At 44.7% G+C, this 22,139-nt stretch overlaps 1 protein-coding gene across 4 annotated transcripts in view; it reads left to right on the top strand.

Moving 5' to 3' along the window:
- Nucleotides 1-22,139, top strand: part of TCAIM (T cell activation inhibitor, mitochondrial) — a 448,473-nt gene that overhangs the window by 61,896 nt on the left and 364,438 nt on the right. For all 4 annotated transcript variants that reach the window (XM_085630590.1, XM_085630589.1, XM_085630591.1 and 1 more), the window contains one exon: nt 19,020-19,094. In XM_085630590.1, the coding sequence (XP_085486716.1) occupies nt 19,066-19,094 (29 nt within the window). In that variant the 5' untranslated portion in view covers nt 19,020-19,065. The remainder of the gene's footprint in view (nt 1-19,019; nt 19,095-22,139) is intronic.

Raw genomic sequence — 22,139 nt, 5'->3', positions numbered from 1 at the left:
ACAACAACAATTGGTTGTTAATTAAATATATATTAAAATGTCTATTCCCTGTCGCCCAAGCTATTCTTAAGGTTTTGGGGGCCTGAAATAATCCGAATTCTCTCACTTGTAGGAGTGTGATGGTTAATAGTTGAGTTGTTACTATAGCTGGCAGTATAGCAGGGGCAATGTGTGGTGCAAGCTGCACTGGCCTCCTGACGAGATCCCTGGCACTCATTTGATTTTTTACAAATTAAGCCCTGCATGTCTTGTTACCACAGATGTGCAGTGTTGGTCCATTTCTAATTTTCTACCGAGTGCCACCACTTTCTTTCCACCTCCTTGCTAATCATCATTCTGTTCCCTTGTAGCTCAGTCTGTGCTTGTCACTAGGTGCTGAACATGAATGTCTGACTCGGTGTAGCCCACTAAGATACTATTTTGAAACAGTATTATATGGTCCCCTGCAAGCGGGTTCCACTGCAACCACTGGCAAACCATTGATATTTACAGGCTAGTGTGGAGTAAAATCTCTCGGTCTGTAACCGTACATTGTGCTTTATTGCTCTGTCACTGACTGCTGTCACCACTGTCCCTCAGGCATCATATTGTAATTAGGGCTCCCGGTTTTATGGTATTTATTTTTGACATTTCCATCTGTATTTATCCATATTTATTTTGGGTTTTGTGAAAAATTGGAGCTTTAATTAGTATATTTCCACATTTATTTAACCGATAAATATACATTCATGCTTGAATGTCTGCCAGGTTTCAATGCCGTGAACACTCCCTGAAGATAAATCAGTGCACTTATAAGAAAATATGCAAATTTTAGTATCAACCTGGTGCAAATCCACTGCTGTTTAAGCCTCATTACTAAAATTCCTTTCTTTTTTTTCCCCCCTTACCCATCAATCCACGCAGATATGGGACTAGCAGTCATGGCAGAGAGTATTTAGAATTACTCAAGAAGCAACCCAATTTCTGTTTTTATCCACATTTAAAAATAAATACAAACACGAATATAAATGTTTTCTGTCTGTATTTATCTGTAAAAATCAGTAAAAACAGAAAACTGGGAGCCTTAATTGTAATGTATCCGAAACAGACACTGCTCTATTTTTTGTTTTGGTCCCTTTCTCTCAGCCTTAGACTCTTCATCTGTCTCCCATCCCTATTCCACACCATCCCAAGACTAGTCTCCTCTTTAAAAAAATATGATCACAGAACTCCCATCTTTGCAGATTTGCATTCACTGTCTATTGAGGGACGTTTTAAGTTCAGACTGGGATGTCTCGCACACAAGGCTCAGGTAGAAAACTCTGGCCGCCCCTTTCAAACCACTGCACTAGGTACAGTTACCCCTCTAGCTGCTTCTCTGTGCCACAACCTTTTCTCTTCTTTGTCTCTCACAACTGTGGTCTATAGTCTGTGCCACCCCACCTAGTACTGTCGACTCTAATCAGACTTTGTCTCATGCCTTTCTGCCCTTACCTTTTTTTCCAACCACTTCAGCCTGTCCCCACCTCCTCCCAGGCACTCTCAGTCACTGTCTTCTTCTACACTCCACTTCAGTGTGACCAAGGATCTGTTTTATGACTTTCTGTATCCAGGCACAGCTGCATGCCAGGTGTCATGAAGAGGTCTCTAAAGTGTGGAGGAATTCAGTGGATTGGACTTAAGCTGTGGGTAGGGAGCTGCTGAGTCTATAGTGTCTCTTCCACTTTTGACAGATTATCGAATTCAAGACTGTTGGATTTCTTCATATGGTGCTCTCTTAGTACCCTTGTGTTGCCTAACGGATATAGCTGTAGTGAGCGACAAGTTAACGTGGATAGTGAGTTCACCCTTACTCTGCTTACGACTTTGTGAATGGCGAAGAACCTAGAGCTGCTTTTCTTGCAACTAAGCAGCCACTGGACAGATGTGTGCCATATGTGTTTGTAATATTTGGTAATACAGATGGATACCTTTTTGAATAATGGGCAAAGAGCCTGGTGTTCCTATCATTCTGTCGCTTTGTGTTTTTTGATCTACAGGATCAAGGTGCAGGCTGATTAACAGCTGCTTGTGGCCACATTGATCTCTTGCACCGAGACATCGGAGTGCAGATGACAGCCATCGCCATTGAGTATGAGAGATGTGTTAGTTGCAGTTATTGTCTGCACTATATATAGTGCGCAAGCAAATGCTTACATCGTGGTTGGCTGCACCTATTTGCTTGCATGTGCGGGGGGCAAAGGGTCTTGACATCCCTGGACTTCCATGCTCTATGAGCAAATACGATTGTCCTTGTGACCTGTAGATACACATGGAAACCGACAGCAAGGTGGTGGTGTGGTCCTTGTGACAGAGAGCTCTTCTCCTTAGTGCTTCATTTTTTCCACCGGTTATAAAATAGATAATAGGACTTGTGAGATTACAAAGCAATATATTGACCTGTGGATTAGTATGGTGACCCTACTAAGAAAACTGTTACATTGAAGTGTTCTCCTAGAGAACCGAGAAGGCAATGCCAAGATCCCTTGATATATTGAAATAGATGTCATGACTTCTTATTTTAATTTATTATACTTCAAGTACAGTTAATTATGGAGGGTGTCTATTTTATTTTTTGATTTTTTTTTTAATTGAAGGGATGTTATAAACCATGTGACAATGTGGTCGGTGAAGATGTCAAATGATATGTTCCTACTAGCAAGTATGTTGCTTTTGACAGGAGAACCAATAGAAAACTGAATTTCAGATTTAAATGTGTATAGCAGCAGGTACAAAAGGGTACTCAGATAAGAGGAATCCAGTAGCGTTGTTTTGCTGAGATGAAGGGTCTGTAGGTCTTTATAACTCTTCCTGAATCTCGCAATGGAGAATGTGAAAAGCAACAAGGGAACTCACAGGCTCTAAGAAAGAGCACTTTGGGTCCAAGATTGATATTGCATAAGAATACATTTTTTCCAGTGCACAAAAAGGAGGCAAGAATCTCTTGGTATTTATGTAGCCAGCTTAATGGGTTTTTTGGCAACATTCAAGATTACTGAGGTGCATGATGGCTACTTGTAGAACCAGTTAATCCAGTTGTATTATACAGAACAAGCATTTGCAATGAATAGGACTTGCAGTTGCGAGATGTTGTGCTATTGGCATTGTAAATGACAATGCCTTTTATTTTTGTGTTTAAAAAAGCTGCAATAATAAAAGGCATTATCATTTACAATACCAATAGGTGAACGTTTCTAAAATGCGAGACCTATTGCATTGCAAATGCTTGTTTTTATTGCTTTCGGCAGCACTTGTGAGAGAGCTTCAAACTTATTGACATTGCCAATGCATGTTTACGTGCCGACCTCCCTCTCTTTACCGGGCTGCTAAGAGCTGAAGAATCTATTTTGATTTAAAAGAGCTTTGCCAAAGGCATCTGCTTCAGTTTTGACAGCGTAACAGGCGCCGCGGACTCCTGTGCTCCTTGAGCAGTCAGTGGTCCTCACCTGACACGAGCGGAAGGGGCACGCGCATTCCTCCTGAGAGAAACAGTACATAAACGGGACGATCGGTGAAGTGCGCCTCAGGTGAAGACCAGGGAGCGGCCACAAGTAGGTGGGGGCGAGGAAGGAAGAAAACAAATGACATGTGCAGGACTTGTTTCATTTTTACGAGATTCTGGAAGAATAACCAAGGTTATAATTTTAGCCGACCCGTTCTGAGTCACACATTCCTGCGTGGTATGCTCAAATAGTGTTATTTATTCAAGTCCGCTTAAACCAGCTCTCCAGTTATGAAGAAAATTCAGCTGGGCTCTAAGGACGAGTAATACCTTCAGGCTGCTTCCGTCCCTAGAGCACGCATGCCCGCCCGCCCTTTGCAGATTACTGTTTAAGGGTAATCATTAAGTGCCAACGTGCCAGCAAAAGTGGTGTTGGGCCGCTTTAATTCTGACATCATCAAAAAAGGGTCCCAGTGGTTTATCTAGGAGGAGTAGAGGTGGGCATTGCAAGACAGCAAATTTATAAAAAGGAACCAAGCCAGAGCACAACCAAAGCACAAACCAAGCCCTCACAAGATTTGGTATGTAAATCACACAACAAATGTCATGTAAAAATATAACAACTCTTTACATAAAAAAGAAATAATCTTTAGCATTTGGAAATATTTCAATGTATACATTACAGTGCTGTGCTGCTGTCCTTCTTGTGACGCCCCCGAAGCTCTCGCCTGAAGCCACTATAGAAGTACTGCCAACCAAATGGAAACTGCTATGCGCCAGACGTGCAGAGTAACACTTTGTTCCCTGCACTGCGCACGCGCATCAGCTGTTTCAAGCCTCATGCAGTTTCACTTTCTCAATGTGCCCGCGTAGTTTTCTGTAAAATTTACTTACGTACGTGACGTCTCTCAGCTCAACTTCTATCAGGACGCACGCGTGATAACTCAAAGGTAAATGCATTCATCTGCGCAGTGACCGGCTTGTGAGAAATTTCACCCAGATACAACTGGAGCAGTTGGGTGAGACCGGCAGGTGAGTGATTCTGTGTGCTCGTGCCGGGCAGATGGGAAGAGCGTCTGAGCACGGTAATGGTGGCTGGCTGGTTGGTATGGGGGCAGGGGTCCTGTTCTGATGAACACGCGTGCTCAGCTCGGGACGTCCTCGATCCCCCATGAGTCAGGACCACTGGCGCGAGTGGTGCTCACGTGTCCGTGTGGCGTCGGGCTGTCCAGACGAGCGCAGGCATCGTCTACATCGTGAACCCCTCTCAGGAGCTCGGCGAGACAGGAAACTTCTAAGGCCCATGTTGTAATGCGCTGCTGCATTTTTCTGTCCCGTCTTGCACAGAACAGAACTACACCGACTCTGGGCCCCCGCAGCAGCACACAAGGCGAAGTTGGCGCGTGCACATCTGCAGTCCTCTGACTTGCTCAGCAAGGAAGCAGGAGGTGTGTAAACGCGGCGCAAGCTGCCACGTGCATATCTCCTGTCCTTGGAGTTGTGCTAATGCCGCTGAATGTGTGCACAACTGCAGTCCTTTCTGCGCGTGTACATGTCCTGTCCCCTTTCCAAGGCAAGTCGACAACAATAGATCTCGCATAGCGAGTAGCGCTTTGCGCTGCATCGCTAGGCGAGACCTAAAAATCCTGGCAAGACGGGAATCCTTCCTGTCCAGAAACATTGAGTACTACAAGAGGGAAAAGCTATTGACAAAGCGTGTCAAAGTAGTAAAGCACTGAAATGTACTAGGCATGGCCAGTGGATTGGGCAACAGAGGAAACCTGTACAAATAATTAATTGCGTACTGTTTAGTAAGGGGTAAGTGCCCTGTTATTGTATTGTAAAATATTGGATTTCTCAACTGTTCCTACACTCCACCTGCCTTTTTACTGCTGTGCTCTTCACCCTATCAGTGCTTTTATCAGCTTATTCCCTATCCAAAAGGGATGCCAGTATTTATATTGCATGCTTTATCACAGTCCCTTTCTGCATCGTTTTGTTGGCCTTCCTTATTGCTACATTTTGTTGTGATCTATGCTTGACACCTTTCCCTCTGCAAGTCCTCCCCTTGTCTATTCTTGTCCGTGTCCTTGCGACCCTTCTCCTCTGCAGGCTGTGTCATAAACAGTTTCCACACTTTCTTTCCTGGCACCTGTACGTTTCTTTGTAGCACACCTATACTTTGGCTGTCTATTCTACAAGGGATGGAAAAGCATGGGTTGTGGCGTTTGTAGGTTTTCAAATGTCAGAAGGATACGTGGGTTATATCTAAAATGACTCAACGATGTGAGAAAACCATGGCGAGAGCAAGAGGAATCCTGGGGTAAATATGGAGAGGTGTAACCTAACTCACATTTCAGAGTGCTTGTCACAGTGCTGATTCAAACGACCTTGATTGTTTTTGTTAATGAGAGATTCATGCTACAGCAGGTGAGTGTTACCTCATTGTACTATAAAGGAGGACTCATGTATCTACGTAAATGTTAATTATCACCATAAAACACATTTAGTAAAATGCTGCTTTTACAAATCAGTTATAGTTTAAACTTGGGAGACGTCTGGAAGGGGGTGGGGGAGGATGTTACTCTTTTGGAGCTGCAGGCAGAATGCGGAATGTCGGGTAGCCAATACCTTCGGTACCTGCAAATGTAGTACATCCTTGAGAAACACAGAGACTTCATGAACGACCAGCTGCAGGAATCACCCCTTGAGTTTAGAGTGCTTGCTTCTCCCCTGCATGTGATGCCATGTCGTTCGTAAACACCACACTTCTAGCTCATAGTCTCCCCTCATTGGTCTTCCTTAGAGATAGGTGGGAGCGGGATCTGGGCAGACTGGAGGATGATTCGTGGGGCGAGGCCTGATGCTACCCGCTGAAAGTGGCGATACAGACAGGCTTTCGCCTGGTGCAGCTAAAATTGCTGCACATGATATACTACACAAGGGAGACATTATACAAAATGGGACACAGTGAATCCAACTGCTGCCTGAGGGGTTGTGGCCAGAGAGGTACCTTACTACATACTATTTGGGGGGTGCCTGTCGGTGCGGTGGTACTGGGAGAAAGTTGGGGCGCGAATATTCGAGGTCACAGAAGTACAGATACAATTCTTACTACAGTTCATTACACTGGGCATATGAGGGGAGCAAACGCTAGAGATGTACACACTGCTCTTTCATAACGTAGCTCTCTCATGGTTGCAAGGCAGGACATAGCTAAATGATGGGGGAGCCCCACTCTGCCCACAGTGTGGGTATGGGAATTGAATTTTGGCTGGTGTTTGAGGGTGGAGATGCAGGTGTATAATGCCCGTTGTTGCCCCCGTATGTTTCAGAAAATATGGAACCTGAGGAGGCATGATAATAACAGTCGCTGCCCCCTCAGCTGGAGCTAATTGGGGTTAACTAATATGGATTTCATAAGCACAAATAGAAGGGGGACCAGTACCTGGGTGAGACGACGCCGGACTGCATGTGGTGGGCCCCGAACAGACACCGAGGGATACATGCCCTGCCCGAGACATAGACCGACACCTGTGTTTTGACCAACTGTCAGATATAGGAGATGTGCTGGGCGGGTGCATGAGGGGAGAGTATGTTGAAAATGTCAATAATAACATTTTAGAAAAAAAAACAAAAGATTTCGGTCAAATTTGTTTCAAATGCATCAAAGAAGATAATGGAAAATATACAGTGGTGTGTGGTTATATTGTGAAAATGTGTTGCTGGCCTGAGAAAATTGTCCCACAGTCTTAGTCGGAATCCCTACATCCTATTGATGAACCCTGAAAATTGTTAGGTATGATTATTCATGAAGTCACATTTGGAACATCCAGTTTTGTAGTGCACATATGGAGAGTTGTCTAGGCCACACCTCAAAAGGGAGAAAGATGAATTGCAGACTTTTGAGACTGTGCCAAAAATGAAGTATGCTTTTAAACTACATCTCTTTGTGCGATGAGTCGAATAATCTGAACATGTCTTAATTTGGTAAGCATTCAGATCCTAAAAAGGGATAAACACGCCCAAGAGTTGAACATTTTTAGCAACTTGAACTGAAGGTCACATTAAATACTACATTGGCATTCAAATGCAAATTTGAAAATGTATGGGGCATCCTCATAGAAGTGAAAGACAAAGAGAAGGTACATTAAGTCAAAAGACAGGCACACATGGACTGTAGTATTACAAAAGGGGAGGGGAATAAAGCTAAAGACCTTTTAAGGTCTGTGTGTCGTGAAAAAAGAGGCAGAAAAGGCCTACAACCATTCAAGAAGATGTTATGCTTGAAAAGTAGAAATCAGCTGCTTTATATAAGAACCAAAATAAATGTACATCTGCCCGGTAAATAATCCTGGTGATATACCCCCTCCAATGGCTTACGTAACCATCTAAGTGGAAGCTCACAACATTTTGTCTTCCACTGCAGGAGTGTGCTTAGGAGACCCCAAGATGTCTCATCTGCTGTCAATGGCACTTCATTGTCAGTAACCTGACTTTCAAGAAAACTTTCCTCAAAAATAGCTCCTTGATCACCTCCGTTTCAGTCAACTTGTTGGTAACCTTAACCACAGGTCGCCTAAGTAATCTTCAATAATATCGATGGCAAGGTATCCACTGTGAGGTAAAGCATGAACACCAAGATGTCAAAGTTACTTTTTGTCAAATGTCAACTGGACCAAAATCATGTTAGAAGGTTCTGCTTTTAGCATCTGACTAATGACGGCACACTCAAAGCAATTTCTCACTCATCAGTCTATTTCAGTACCCATTCATGGCCATTCATTTTAAACTCATAATATTTCTTTCAGTAGCGGACAAGCCAATAGATCAGTCATGTGCACTTTCAAGAACCTTAATCCTCATACTCTAAGGGGGAGCAGAAGGACTTGAGCTAATCAGTAGTCCTTCATATTGTGCCAGTTCACTAGCCTTTTGTGTAAGAGACCTCTCTTCAACTTTCTCATTGTATCACCATACAATTCCCTCCCTATCCTGGTTTTGAACTGAGATATTCTATAGGTACTGTGGAATTCAAATAATCACCAGGAGACAAAATAACCACCAAAGGTTTGATTGGTCCTGAGCTGGAACTTGCTACCCCACACCTAATGTTTACAGTTGTTATATCCCTTGGACCCTATTTTAAATGGTTTTGTTTAATCTCTCATCTCTACAGTTGTTAGCTGCCCATGCTTTCCCTAATAGTTCCACCCAAAAACAGCATACTTTTCAGTCTCGTTCATAGTACTCAAAGCTAGACCACAATCTACTCGTCTTGCCAGCAATTTTGGATTATTCTGCAACTTATACACTAACTAACCCATAGCTTATGCTGTATCGTCATCCACCATATCTACTAACAAATATAACAAATACACACAAAACAGAATAACATCAGCACCTAGACTATGTAATCAATGTACTTGTATTGTTTTTAGTTATTTAACACCATAATAATTTTAAAATAAAAACATCAAAATATCACAGACTTCTTTCTTAAAAGAGGACACGATAAACCCTTTCACCTACATTAATAAAATGTGGAAAATAGTTCAATAACTGCTCATATTACATGTGAATGGTGCTGACTGGGGCTATCATGTTAAATACCTACACTACGGATAATCCAACTCAAACCAACAGAAAACTGACTCTGGCCTGCAGTACAATCCCTGGGACCGGGGGCGATGGTACCTGAACTCCAGCAGTGCAGTAAGGTCATACTAGCACAGCTATGCAAATCTATATAAACAATATAACATGATACAATTTACCAATAGAAAATGGCTTCAAAGTAGGTGCTTCCATGGATGCCTTTTTAATTGTAATAATTAATAATTTTGCACCTGAGTGTATACATACTCAAACCTTTTGCACGCAATGGCTTTCTCAAGTTCAGCATTTTTATTAGCAATCTGTAAAAAGCAAACTTAATACAGTCTTCAAATATGGACCTGGAATATGTTGTTATATGGTGTTTACTCGAGAGTACTTATGATCTAATCCTTTTTTACGAAACGGTATAACCCACATGACATCATATGCTTCCCATGCCTTCAGGATGAATCCTTTCTCTTACACTCTTACTAATAGAATTCATACAGAATATCCTTATGAGTTGCTTCATCCTCAGTATACACCAAATTTTAAATCGTGTGAACTTCACCCTAAGCTATTGGAGCGCTTTACATGAGTACCGGTTACCTTACATAAGGACACATTCATTTTTTGTAGGCATGGGTAGATTAAGTGATTTGCTCAGATTCACAGGATGTTGAGCTGACGCCAAGACTCGAACCTGGTTCCCTAGTTCCAAAGTCGGCAGCTCTGGTCGTTTCGCCGCATCCTCTCCCCAAAACACATGCTATGACTATTGCGGTTCTGCTTTTGAATTGTTGCTATGTCATGAAACATACACATAAATTGATATTATGTCTATTAAATGCCTCCCGACTGACACCAGGGGAGCGCATTTGATTAATTTTATGATTTCACCATTTACCAATAGTTCTTAGTAATAGTATATTGAGATTTCTAATGCTTAGTGCTAAATAATGACAAGACACATGAGAACCTTTTGTTCGCTGGTAATTCATTGACAGCATCACATGGTGCACTGCTTCACATTTCTCTGAATTGTACATCCATTCACTTTTGCAGTTTTTTACTGTGGACACGATCAGTGTCAATACTCAGATTTTAAACACACAGAAGGTGACGGGAGGAGTACATGTAATTTGTCTAACCACTGGTAGTCGCTCGGGTAGCATTCCAGCCCATCGCTCTTTTGCCCACCACACCACCTCCAGTTAGACTCATATGCAAATCAGTCTTGATTCCAATAGGAACATTCCAGCCCAAACTTTCCAGGCTTGGTCCTCCATGAAACTAAAGACAAGCAAATTAAGAACTTAGAAGACAAGAATGATGGGTTTGGATGTTACCCCGAGCGATTGCCTGTGGTCGAACAAGTTGCAAGCATTCCTCCTTTCCCCTTTTGTGTGTTTCGTGTTCCGCCCTAAGTGACAAGGGTATGTATAGATGTAGGTCTATTTCTCACTGTGCCACCGGAACCAAGCTACACCTGACTGAAGAGCCCAATCGGGGCGAAACCATTCTTGGGATGCTTGTATTCCGTTTAAAAGAGGACCTGGCCTGGCAGTGTCAGCTGGACTTATGCTTTTTGGAGCAGGGTCAAAGCTTATGGCTGAGTTCAAACTGAGGTGGCTTGGTGGGTAAAAGAGGGTTGCGTTAGAATGCTACCCCAAGCGAACGCCAGTGGTCAGACAAATTGCAAGCATCCTCCCATCACCTTTTGTGTATTCAAAGTAATCTGATTTATTTTGGCATACATCTCTCCCTTATACAGTCCAATGGCAGGATAACCTTGAAAGGGTTCATTTGAAGATGGGTCTCCCATCGTCCACAATCTCTCGTGAAATCTGTCGCTGTTAAAGTATAGAATTATATGACCTCTCTCCATTTCATTGTCAAACATTCATTGTTTGCTAAAGCACTTAATGCTTTCAACAGCTCATCAAGACATTCAGACTCGTCTTCCAGTGGTATCAACTTACCCTCCCTCTCCCGCCCTAGAAGGGCTCCTGTCATAGGCTCATATTTGACATTGCGTGTCCTTCAGACCCTAAACAATAGACCTTAGTAACATTTTTCCAGTTTACAAGAAAAGTCAATACATTTAGAAAGTCTTCATTTTGCTTTTCCTGTGGCAGAGACGGGTCTCCTTTGCACTGCGAAATCTTTGTGACGGATTCAGTAGCCACATTCAAAACAAGCTTTGAAAATGCAATAGGTCTCGCCTTTAATTAAGTGTAAGCCATTTGCTTTGCTAATTATAAGGTCCCAAAGGCGAGACCTATTGGCTATGCCAATGCTTGTCTCTCTTTTGCTCTGGATCAAACTTTGTGGAAGGAAATAAGTGCTAGTCCCCAAAAACGAGTGCTGGTGGGTCCCGCCGGCAACCACCAGCTCAAAAAAAGCACCCACGTGTAGAGAAATTAAGCACGAACATGAAACTCTTGCCTTGATGCATAATAATCCGTAATTAACCCCAACAGCAAAGGATGCAACCACCGAAAGCATCCGAACAAAAGCTGTTCGGAACCACTGCGAGAGAATGGCACAATGGAGCTTGGAAGTGGGCGAGACATGGGGCACAGGAGCATGAAAGGAAAGACTAGGGAGACGGGATGGAGAGAAGGGTGGGTGGACTGGAAGAAGGATGGAAGGGCGAGTGGAGAAGGCATGGAGAGCAGTGTGGAGATGGGTGGGAAGACATGGAAGGAAGAATGGGGAAGTGGATACAATGCATGATGCTAATAAAGTGATGCGACTGGGAATGGAGTGTCAATTGTCAGGGGGGTCCCGTGCCCATGCAGCTGCAAGCCCTCTGTAATTGAATGTCGGAGCCTGATTGAAAAAAAATATTATTTCGCCTCCGGATTACTTGCTAATGCCCCCGGGCAGGGGAGAGGGCCCCTTGGTGTGTGAGTGGTGAAGAGCTCAGGGAGAGCAGGAACCCCAGGCCACGCCGGTTTTGCCCCCTGGCACCCATGAAGATTGATAGCGCATTAAAGACCAGCGCCCCTCTGATCGATCCACAGCACAATCCATTTGCAGTGTTTGTGGCCCTTGTTTTCCCCATCGATTGCCTGACGCGTGCGCCTGATACGCAGACACTGCATGAATCCGGGACCTGTCAGGGCTTTGTGTGCCTGTCCCCGGCCTGCGAGAGAGTGGGTCTGGCGCGCCGGTGAGTGAGTGAGCTTGGACTGCGTTGGCACTAACTAGCAGATGCAGCCTGGGCAGTGTGAGGCCGCACTCTAACTGCAGAGGGCGCCCCTCGCAATCAGCTCCAGGGAGAAGGAGCTACAGCTGAAACACACCACTACCTCTGCAGAGCCCATCTGAGCGCAAACGCTGACCGCGACGCCCCTTACCAGTGCCGACGCGAGCATCCTTGGCCCTCGTTAACAAATTACTGTTTCCGAGTTCAGTGGATTAATGTGAGGCGGATGCGGCAGGATTACTCGTGCACCCCTACGGTTTGGTGCATGAGGGGTCTGATGGGTACCTCAGGCGGCATTCAAGGGTGGAGTGTGAACCGCTAGAAGAGCCATGTTTTGGCTCGTCAGTCACTTCCAGCGGCTTGCCTGGGAAGTGCTTTAAAGTCCAAAAAGAGCAGAAGAAAGTGAAACTCCCAAATACACATTGCAGCGCCCTCGGTGAGGGGCGGGAGGCAGATCGTCTTAAGCGTGTTTTCAGCCTAACCGAGCCTTGTTTTTCATGTGAAGGTCTGTTTGTCACTGGTGTCTAGCTACAGACCTGCTTGTTTCGCCCAGACAGGTGCACGGTTGTCGTGTGAATTTGTCCAAGGCGTGCAGTGTGCCACTTAAGCTCGTGAGCCGTACATAGCTCTCGTGCTTGCGGGAATGTACTCAGCCTGGCTGATGTGCCCTGTACTGACCAGCCATCTTGTGGGAGAAGGATGTTCTGTACTGGGGCTCACCACGGGTGTTCTGTGGTGGTGCATGCGATGTGCACTGCACATGTGTGCTCAAAGCTGTGGGTTCACACATTACAGGATCCATGTCTGCAAAACAGACTGAAATAATACATATTCAAAAGCATTTGCCAAAATGTCATATGCACGAATTGCGGAAAAAAAATGCTGTCCTATTTGAAGTTCACCATTCCAGTCGCCGATGCTAAGAAGCTGCTCCGCACAGGTCTGAATTCAGCCACACCCATGGCCCATGCATTGTAGGCTGGGTTAATGCACAAACGCTTCTCCCGTGTTGTATATGGATCTGTGGTGCACGCACTTGATAGGAAGGTTCGGTGCATTCAGACAGGTCCGCATGGGTATTCTATAGCTGTGAGTGTGTGCTCATGTGTACTTGTTCGCCGGCCCTCCTTGTGTACATAACGTGCCACATCCTAACACTATATGTCTTAAACACCTACACGTTTCATGTCTTGCTATTTTACAAAGATGTCACCAGAGAAGCAGTGCCGGTAACGCGCCCCCAGAATAACACCTCTGCGCGCCAGTTGTTGTTTTAAATGAGGCACGCGCTGGGTGGATGATGGGGAGCTTATGCGCTCTATGCAATATACGCCTATTGTGTAATTAAAACACGCTTTTTAATAATGTTCGGTTCGTTATGTGCAGGCAATTCCAGCAGAGGCATTTATTAAACTGTTGCTGCAGCGGCCATTTACAGATATGCTTCCCTGTGAAAGTGGGGTGTAAAATTTACCTAGCAAAATGTTTAACTTTGAAAGTGACCACATGTGTGTGCTGGCAAGGTATAAACAAGCATTTGCAATGTAATCGGTCCGATTGTATTGCAATTGCTTAAATTTAAAACTGGGCGCGGCGCCGCTTTACGGACACCACGCTCGTTTTTTTTATATATTTCTTAACTTTAACACTGAGCGCGGTGTCCTTGAAGCGGGTGCTGCGCTCAGTGCTAAAGTTAAGAAATATATAAATAATCCGAGCGCGGTGTCCGTGAAGCGGCACCGCGCTCAGTTTAAAGTTAACCAGCTGGAATGTCCAAAAACGTCCTCACCCTGTAATTAAAGAGGTTTTGGTAACACGCTGCCAGTAAACGATCCAATCCCGGTGGGCGGGGCCAAAAGGAGACAAGGCGGCAACAAGGAGGGACTAAGAAGCCTCCTTTTCAATCGTAAGCCTGCAATTTGCATGCAGGATGACGCCAGCCAATGAGGAAGATGGGCGGGGCTCCAACTCCGCCTCCCAGAGCTTTGGAATCTGTATTGATTCCAAGAAGCTCTCGTACGGAGAGCAGCGCATGCGCGCTGCTTTCGCCAGCCGAGACCTAAAAAGAATGATGAATTCGATAAATCAAATCCAGGGGACGTTGCTGGAAGTCCGGAGGGAGGGCCATTAGTTGTTGAATAAGACAGCCACAGTTCCATATGCGTAACTTGAGAAGATTAACAGTAGGTACATCTGCTTTGTGCAATAACAATGGGTCCGAATGAAAAGAGAAGAGACGAGCAGGATTGAGCCAGTTTCGCTAAAGTCGATTCTGCTTTAAGTGCTTATGCAGATCGCAGGCAGAATGAGGGTGTGTGTGTTCTGTGTGTGCCCCACGAGGAGTATGCAAATCACAGAAGCAGCAGTGATAGGTACAAGGACAGTGTGAGAATCACAGGATGGAAGAGCGAGGCGGGGCTTTGAACCGGCAGGTACAGTGCCTGGCATGCATGCACGCCACCGCCCAAAGTAAAACTGCTGAAAGAATGAATACAGAAGTAATATCTCAGCCGGAAGGCCTGCACTGTTGTGTACACTGACATGCAAGCCCCAGGCGACCTTCTGCAAAGCTGCACACAGGTTAAAAGAGTGAAATGCGCATACCGTCCTATGCCAACCGCAAATTCCTGCACCCAGGGCTTTTAAGTGGGATGAACAAATTGGGGGGGTCCTCTCAAAAGGGCGTGGCCAATGTAATTAAGGGCGGGGCTTAAAACACGTAAGCTAGAAATCTGTGCTCCGCATAGTGATGTGCCGCCCAACTTGTATTTTGCTGTTTCTGTCATTGCATCCAGATATTTGATACAAGTAATGTTACGCCTACAACAATCCAGGACTATTGGCTTTGTTAATGGCTGTTAGTTGTATAAGATAAATAAGCAGCTACTATGGATTGTATATAATATTGAAAAAGCTTCCACTTCTAGCCTTGGTGACACCACAACAATGTTGCTGCTCCTGAGAGTGAAAAAGAGAAGGGAAATCCAGAGAGAAAATTACTCTCTTTAAAGGATTTCTCTTCCCCTTCAATGCTCACCTTGTAGGACGTCATGCCGTAACTCAGGTGCGCAATGCCCATTGCCCCTCCCCCCGTCGTGTGTGTCAGCCGCAGCCGCACCCGAGTACTTCACAGGTCTTTAAAAGACCATTTACTTGCTAACGAGGCTTTGTTGTGTTTTCACCCCTTCTTAGAGCCCCTGCAGCTCCACTCTGACTATCACTGGAAGAGTCAGGCCCCCCCCCCCCAAATTTTTAGTAGCCCACCCTGAAATTTGGCTCTAGTTGCGCCTCTGCTGTAACTTTTCCACTAGTGAGAAGTGAGCAGTGTGAGCACGCGCACATCGAAGTGCCTCCTGTCACTGCAGTCCGGAAAAGAACAGACCGCCTGTGCCAGGGTACTAAACAGAGCCCGATAGAGACCCGTTTCGAGCCCCCCTTTGAAAAACTGCTGGTGCTCTGCACCAGTGAGACCCGGCCCACTTAAAACCCTGCATGCTTCCCCCCATGTGCAAGATGTTCTATGTCATATATGATATATTAACATCCCAGTTGTGTGTAAAACATGTGACACAGGCTGCAGGTGGTCCAGTATGCGGCAGCCAGAATGCTTCTCAAGATCCCCAGGCACGAATCAGCGAGAGCATCTCTGAAGAAGCTGCATTGGCTACCAATCCAATCCAGGGTTAAATTCAAGGCCCTTTGCATAGCCCTCAAAGCCATGCAAGGGAGAGGTCTGACCATGATAAAATCCTTGGTCTCCTCATACGTTCCCAACAGGCGCCTCAGTCAGGAGCCAGCTTCCTGATGAACACCCCAAAGATAAGGAAATCAAGATTGGGTGGAAGAGACTTTTCACACCTGGTCCCAAAACTCTGCAGTAAAATGACCCCAGAACTAAGACTAGTCAAAAACGAACGGTGTTTCAGAAAAAACTCAAAACCTGGCTGTTCCCTGAGGCATCACATTATGACTGCTCCTCTCGGCAATGAGGGTAAGCCTTCAGGTAGCCATGCACTTTATAAATCCCATAAACATAAACACAACCCGTTTTCCTACATCCCGGCATTGCTGGATTGACCCTCCTGCCATTTGCATGATTATCACATAGACATGGGTGGTTGGGGGGTAGGGCTTTAAGTGGTCCGGGTCTCACCGGTGCTGAGGGGGCCTCGAAACGGGTTTCTATCAAACTCTATTTTGTGCCCTGCCACAGACGGTCCATTTTTTTCCGGACTGCAGTGCCAGCAGGCACATCGATGTGTGCGTGCTCACACTGCTCACTTCTCACTAGTGGAGAAGTTACGGCATGATGTCATGCTAGGTGAGCGTTGTAGGGGAAGGGAAATCCTTCAAAGAGAGTCATTTTTTCTCTGGATTTCCCTTCTCTTTTTGAAACTCAGGAGCAGCAACATTGTCATGGTGTCACCAGGGATGTAAGTGGAAGCTTTTTTAATATTATATACAAACCATAGTTGCTGCTTCTCTATCCTATTCAGCTAACAACCATTGACAAAACCACTAGTCCTGACTTGTTGTAGGTATGATGTAACTTATTGTATCATATATCTGTATGCAATGACAGAAACTGCAAAATACAAGTCGGGCGGCACACTATGCTAAGCACAGATTTTTAGCTTATATGTTTTTAAGCTACGCCCTTAATTACATTAGTCACACCCCTTTGAGAGACCCCACTTCCCCCAGTTTTTTCATCCCACTTAAAGCCCTGGTGGTGGGTTAATGTGGGAGGCTGAGGCCATGTTTAGTACTAGCTTCCATGTAACACATCATTACGGGTCCTGGCTTTGCGTTGAGTGTCTAAAATATTCGATTCATGTTTTTCTTTTTTCTTTTGTAAATGAGTAAGCCCCGTCTCTTCTGACAAGGAACATTGCACTATGCCTGCTTCAAAGGCCACCTTAATATGGGTTGAATTACTCAGCTAGAGCTAAGCACCTTTATTAAGCCAAACGCAGTTTGCACAGAGTTCAGTCAAGACTGCAAATTCTGCATTTTAATACACTTCTGGGGGATTCATATTTGTTCCCACTCCATCAACGGTGACATGTATGGTAAATGCGTGGAAACGCATAGCTGAGGTATTAAAAGCTCCAATGATATATTTCCCCTTACTTCCGCTAGAGTACCATCCACATATACAGGTGATTCAAGAAGCAGGCTTCAAACAAGTCATGAGAAAAAAATATGCGGTGCTGGGGAGAATTATACAAGGGTGGGAAATTCCGTATGCTGGAACAGTTTTTTAACAATTGGAACCCACTCCCATATATATATTCCTGTACGTGAGATTGAGACGGGGCATTAAGGAAAACACACCCTCTTTCCCACTGGAGCCACCGGTGCTATCCCCGCTACATACACTATTGCAATCTGAGGCACCCAAGCATATAGTCTCCTCTTTATATCACACTATCCAAAAAAACCAGGTGCTAGACCAGTATGCAGCGCAAGGGCAGTGGGATAGGGATCTTGGCTCTGAAATGACAGGTAAACAATGGGAATACTGCTGGATGCAAACAGAACAGGTGTTCGTAAGTAGTCACTTACGGATTATCCACTTTAAAATTCTGCATCACACTTACTACACGCCGGTCAAAATGTACAAATACAAGAGAGATAATGACCGTTGTGACATAGTGGAACGGAGGAGGCAGACTTTTTACACCTCGCCTGGGGCTGTAGTAGCATAAACCAGTACTGGCAACTAGTGTTTGCAGCATTGGCGTAGATGATATCATTGCCTTTATTAACATCTTCAAAAGTAGCTCTACTAGGGTACACTGAACAAATTGAAGCAGGATATAGAAAATATGCGTCACTCAGGTTCCTTCTTGCTAAGCACAGAGTGGCATGCAGATGGGGACGAGGTAGAGCCCCCAAATTTAAGGAGTGTATCAGAGACTTATTATTCTGCCAGGAACAAACACTCACCTATGCAGAGTTGCTCCTGCTCACTTCTCGTCCGAAGGACATATGAGACCCTCTTAAAGAATACTTAATATCCAACCCAGTGGAAATTACGAATGATCAAGTGACACTATGCGGGAAGAGACATGAGTATGGAATGTGGCACCGGATGAGAGAAGTCTTGTGCTGCAAATAAAGGTGGAAGCCAAGACTATGTTTATAGTACATTCACTGCGTGTGATCGAACTAGGACACAGGAAAGAATGGTTTGAGAGACCTGAATGGGACCGGGGAAAAAGTGTTTGTTTACTTATTATAAATAGATGAATCCACCTGATTGTATGACCGAGCATGATATATGTTGCTACTTTATATTGGAAGACGGAAATGTAACTGCTTAGTCCTGGATCCAGCAAACGTTTGATAAATATATTTGACATATGTGTATATTTCTGTCTTTGTACCATTGTTCAAATACATGATACAAGCTTAATAAAATAATTAAAAAAGAAAAAAATGAATTTTCTGTTTTGTTCCCACTGCGATATATAGAACATTCACCTTGTTCTTCCCTGAAAGCTTCTCTTTACATTCTGAATTTGCACATATTTTGCTAGACATTTGTAAATCGTTATACAAGGTATTCAGTGCTCCTCTGTAGTGATATGCTGTTTTAATGCTTCTGCGAAGTTTGGACGATTTAGTCATAATCGACAGCACATCTAGGTTTGATGCTTCAACAGTTCTGTCTTTCTAGGTACCGTCATACATCTAGTATTTTCTGTTCTTGACTTTGCCTTATTTCTTGTTTCTTTAAAGATTTCTCCTCATTCTACAAGCTGATCAGTAGGATCAATGTACAGAGATGTTTTGCTTCTCAAGAATCATCAAGAGGTGAGGTTGCTGAATGTATTCACTTTTCTAGGTGTCTCTGTTAACAATGGTTTACATAATTTACTTGCTGTGTTCTTGCTGGAGTAGTTGACTGTACAGAAACATGCACGTTTCAATATTATTTAATATAACTCCTGTAGTTATTTGTTTAGCTCCTACCTCCCAAAGCATCTCTTTCGTGAATATATTGAAGTCTCCATGATACAATACAATATTTGGAATGCCAAACTAGGTGATTTCTTGATTTTACATCTGCTTGCATGGGATTAATGTTACTATTAAAGGTAAAAACTAAAGGCAGAGAATGACAATTGTTGATTTTTTTTCAACGTGATTGCCTGTCATTTTGGAAAATGTGCTGGTGTTCAGTTTTGTCTTCCACTAGGCGTTACTGGTGACGTACATTCACTGTCTTATGACCACTCACAGTGGGAGGTTTTATGTTTTTTGCTTTAGTGGCGCAAGTCTGGTTTCTGAGTGATATGTTACGGTTATAATGTTTGTGAAGCATCCACCACACTTACATCTGAATGTTGCTACCTTAAATATTTCTTTAAAATGTGTGTTCTATACCCATACTTTCTACAGAGAGATAATCCTGGTCTTATTATACCAAACACCTGTCTGGCAGGCAGCATTCCAGGCTGCTTCTAGCAGTGCCATTGAAGTTAGCCGGAGCAGGCAATGAAGTCTGCCATTCACTGTTCATTAAAAGAGTTCACAATTGATCAGCCAGGCAGCAAGTCTTTCATTCACTTGCTAGCTTAATGGCCACTGTATCCGAATATCCCCAACAGATAATACCCACTCTGGTGCTGCTAAACAGTATATTTCAGGTCCAAGCTTGGTGAGCATCTGAGAGATCATGTTCTACTGAGACTCAATCTGCTTCAATGTCTGAGATGCGAGGGGACTAGGACGAGCACCACATGTTCCCACAAGAGAAAGAAACAGATGAGACTTCACAACAGTGCCAGCAACCGCAATGCATAAGATCCAGAACAGTGAGAAATATTAAAGAGGTAAACTCCCCTGGTGCAAAGTATACAGAGGAACTATGGAGTTGACTCAACCCTTGAGTCTGCTCCATGGCAGCTGCAGCCAACCTTTGGAGAGAGACGAGACAAGCAGCTGTAAGAGTACGCATAGTATAGTTTTATCCGTATTACAATACTACATTTATGCCATGTGGTTTAAACTGCATTTATAATGAACTCCTATGTTATACCAAGAAGTGCAGGCCTGGTCTGCGAGATCTGAAGTCTCGTTTCCACTGTTGGATTCAACAGAAACATCTCTATTGTGTATCTCCAAATCAGGGTCCTTTCAACCATTTTCTGAAGAGAACCAGGGTCAAGAAGGAGTATATCAGATATTTGTGTGCTAAATGCTGGGCCATGCAGCTGAGTGACCTAATCGACCTCACGCGATGAGGCTTATATTGGAAAAAATATCTGAAAAGCAGATCAAAGGGAGCAGAAGTACACATCACATTCTCAACTAGAAATCCTGTTACAGATCCGGATGCTCAAGGAGGTGGATGATGAGAGGAAAGCTGAAGCAATGGCTACACTAACAATTGGCTTAGGGTTTTGCGGGACCTGCACAGGAAGGCTGATGATATCTCTACTAGGATTACACATATACAGTACAAAGTAAATTGTTGGATGGGAGAGTGCACTTCCTTGGGAATAGTGTGCACCACACAATATCTACCAGCAAGATATTGAGGTGGAGTGCTGGATGACCAGGCCAAAGCAGCAAGCATCAACATGTTTGGCACCCATGCTGAAGAAGGGGCCCTAATTTATTGACCATGTCATGAATTCAGTTCTTAATCTATGCAGCTCCAGATCACTCTGTAGAAAGAGAAGACCGTCAGCTGTCCCCTCAAGGTGCCAGTAGAGGGTGGAACCATGAAACAAGGAGATACCTTGTGTTACCTTTAAAATCGTATCAACAGGGGGGAGGAGCCTAGCGCGCAACCAAGATGGCCGCGTAGGCACAGGGCTCCCGAGGGCCTCCACAACTTCCCACGTCTATCCTGAATATATCCTGATTCTATCGACGGGCTTCTACAGGCGAACCTATGCGGAGGTGATACCAGTTGTCCAAATTCAAATCGGACTTCAGGAACCGGGATAGCATCGATTTCAAGTTGGCGGCCTACTCCTGACCTTGCCCCGAATTCGAATTGGCATGGTGCCCGGGCAGAAAGTGAACAACAACGGCCTGCAGGACCCGGGCCGGTGCGCACTCCCTACTTTCACTTTCGGTTTCGGGTCTCCTCGCTGAAACTGACGGAGGGGCCCTGGATTGTCAGCATACATTGATAGTGGGAAGATCGGGTATCCTGCCTGGGTCTTGGACACTAGTCTGGACTACCTTTCGTGATCGCTGAGGCTCCCTAGATCGGCTCTCCGAGGATTGCTAATCGTGTTGGTGGACGACAACCTTGGCGACCATCAGACAATGGCGGCTAGATTGGACGGAGACAAACAAAAAATCCAAGACGACTAGGCGGGGAGCTCATACCCAAGCTAATAACATGGACCGCTATACCCAGCCAAAAGGATCCCCTAGTGGCCTGCATAAGTCACCGGAGAGATCCAAGGATGGCCCGGGATCGTCTACGGAGTTAACATTGCAGGACGTCATGGGCGCCATCGATGAGATGAAAGCAGCAGTCGGCCAGCAATTCGACACCCTGGCCCATAAATTGGACACGGTTTTGATCGACATTAAACTAGTCAGAGCGGACCTCTCACAAACGAATGAAAAGGTCAAATCCTTGGGTCTGACAACGTCGAGTCTGGCAACGGACGTGTCTGACCTGCAAACCGAGGTCCGTAATCTGCGGACGTCCAATGATTTGTCTGTCCGTCGGCTGGAGGATTTTGAAAGTAGGGCTCGGCGAAATAATGTGCGCATAATAGGGGTACCGGAGAAATCGGAGGTCCCTGCGGCTGACCTCTTCGTGGAAGACCTCGTGATCAACCATCTCGCACCCAAGGGATTGAGTAAATTCTTTGCAGTCGAGCGGGC

This window comes from Triturus cristatus, chromosome 10, assembly GCF_964204655.1.
Source record: "Triturus cristatus chromosome 10, aTriCri1.1, whole genome shotgun sequence".
In the NCBI taxonomy this organism is placed as follows: domain Eukaryota; kingdom Metazoa; phylum Chordata; class Amphibia; order Caudata; family Salamandridae; genus Triturus; species Triturus cristatus.
Note: the sequence above shows the minus strand (reverse complement) of the source record. Positions and strands in the feature narration are given on the sequence as shown.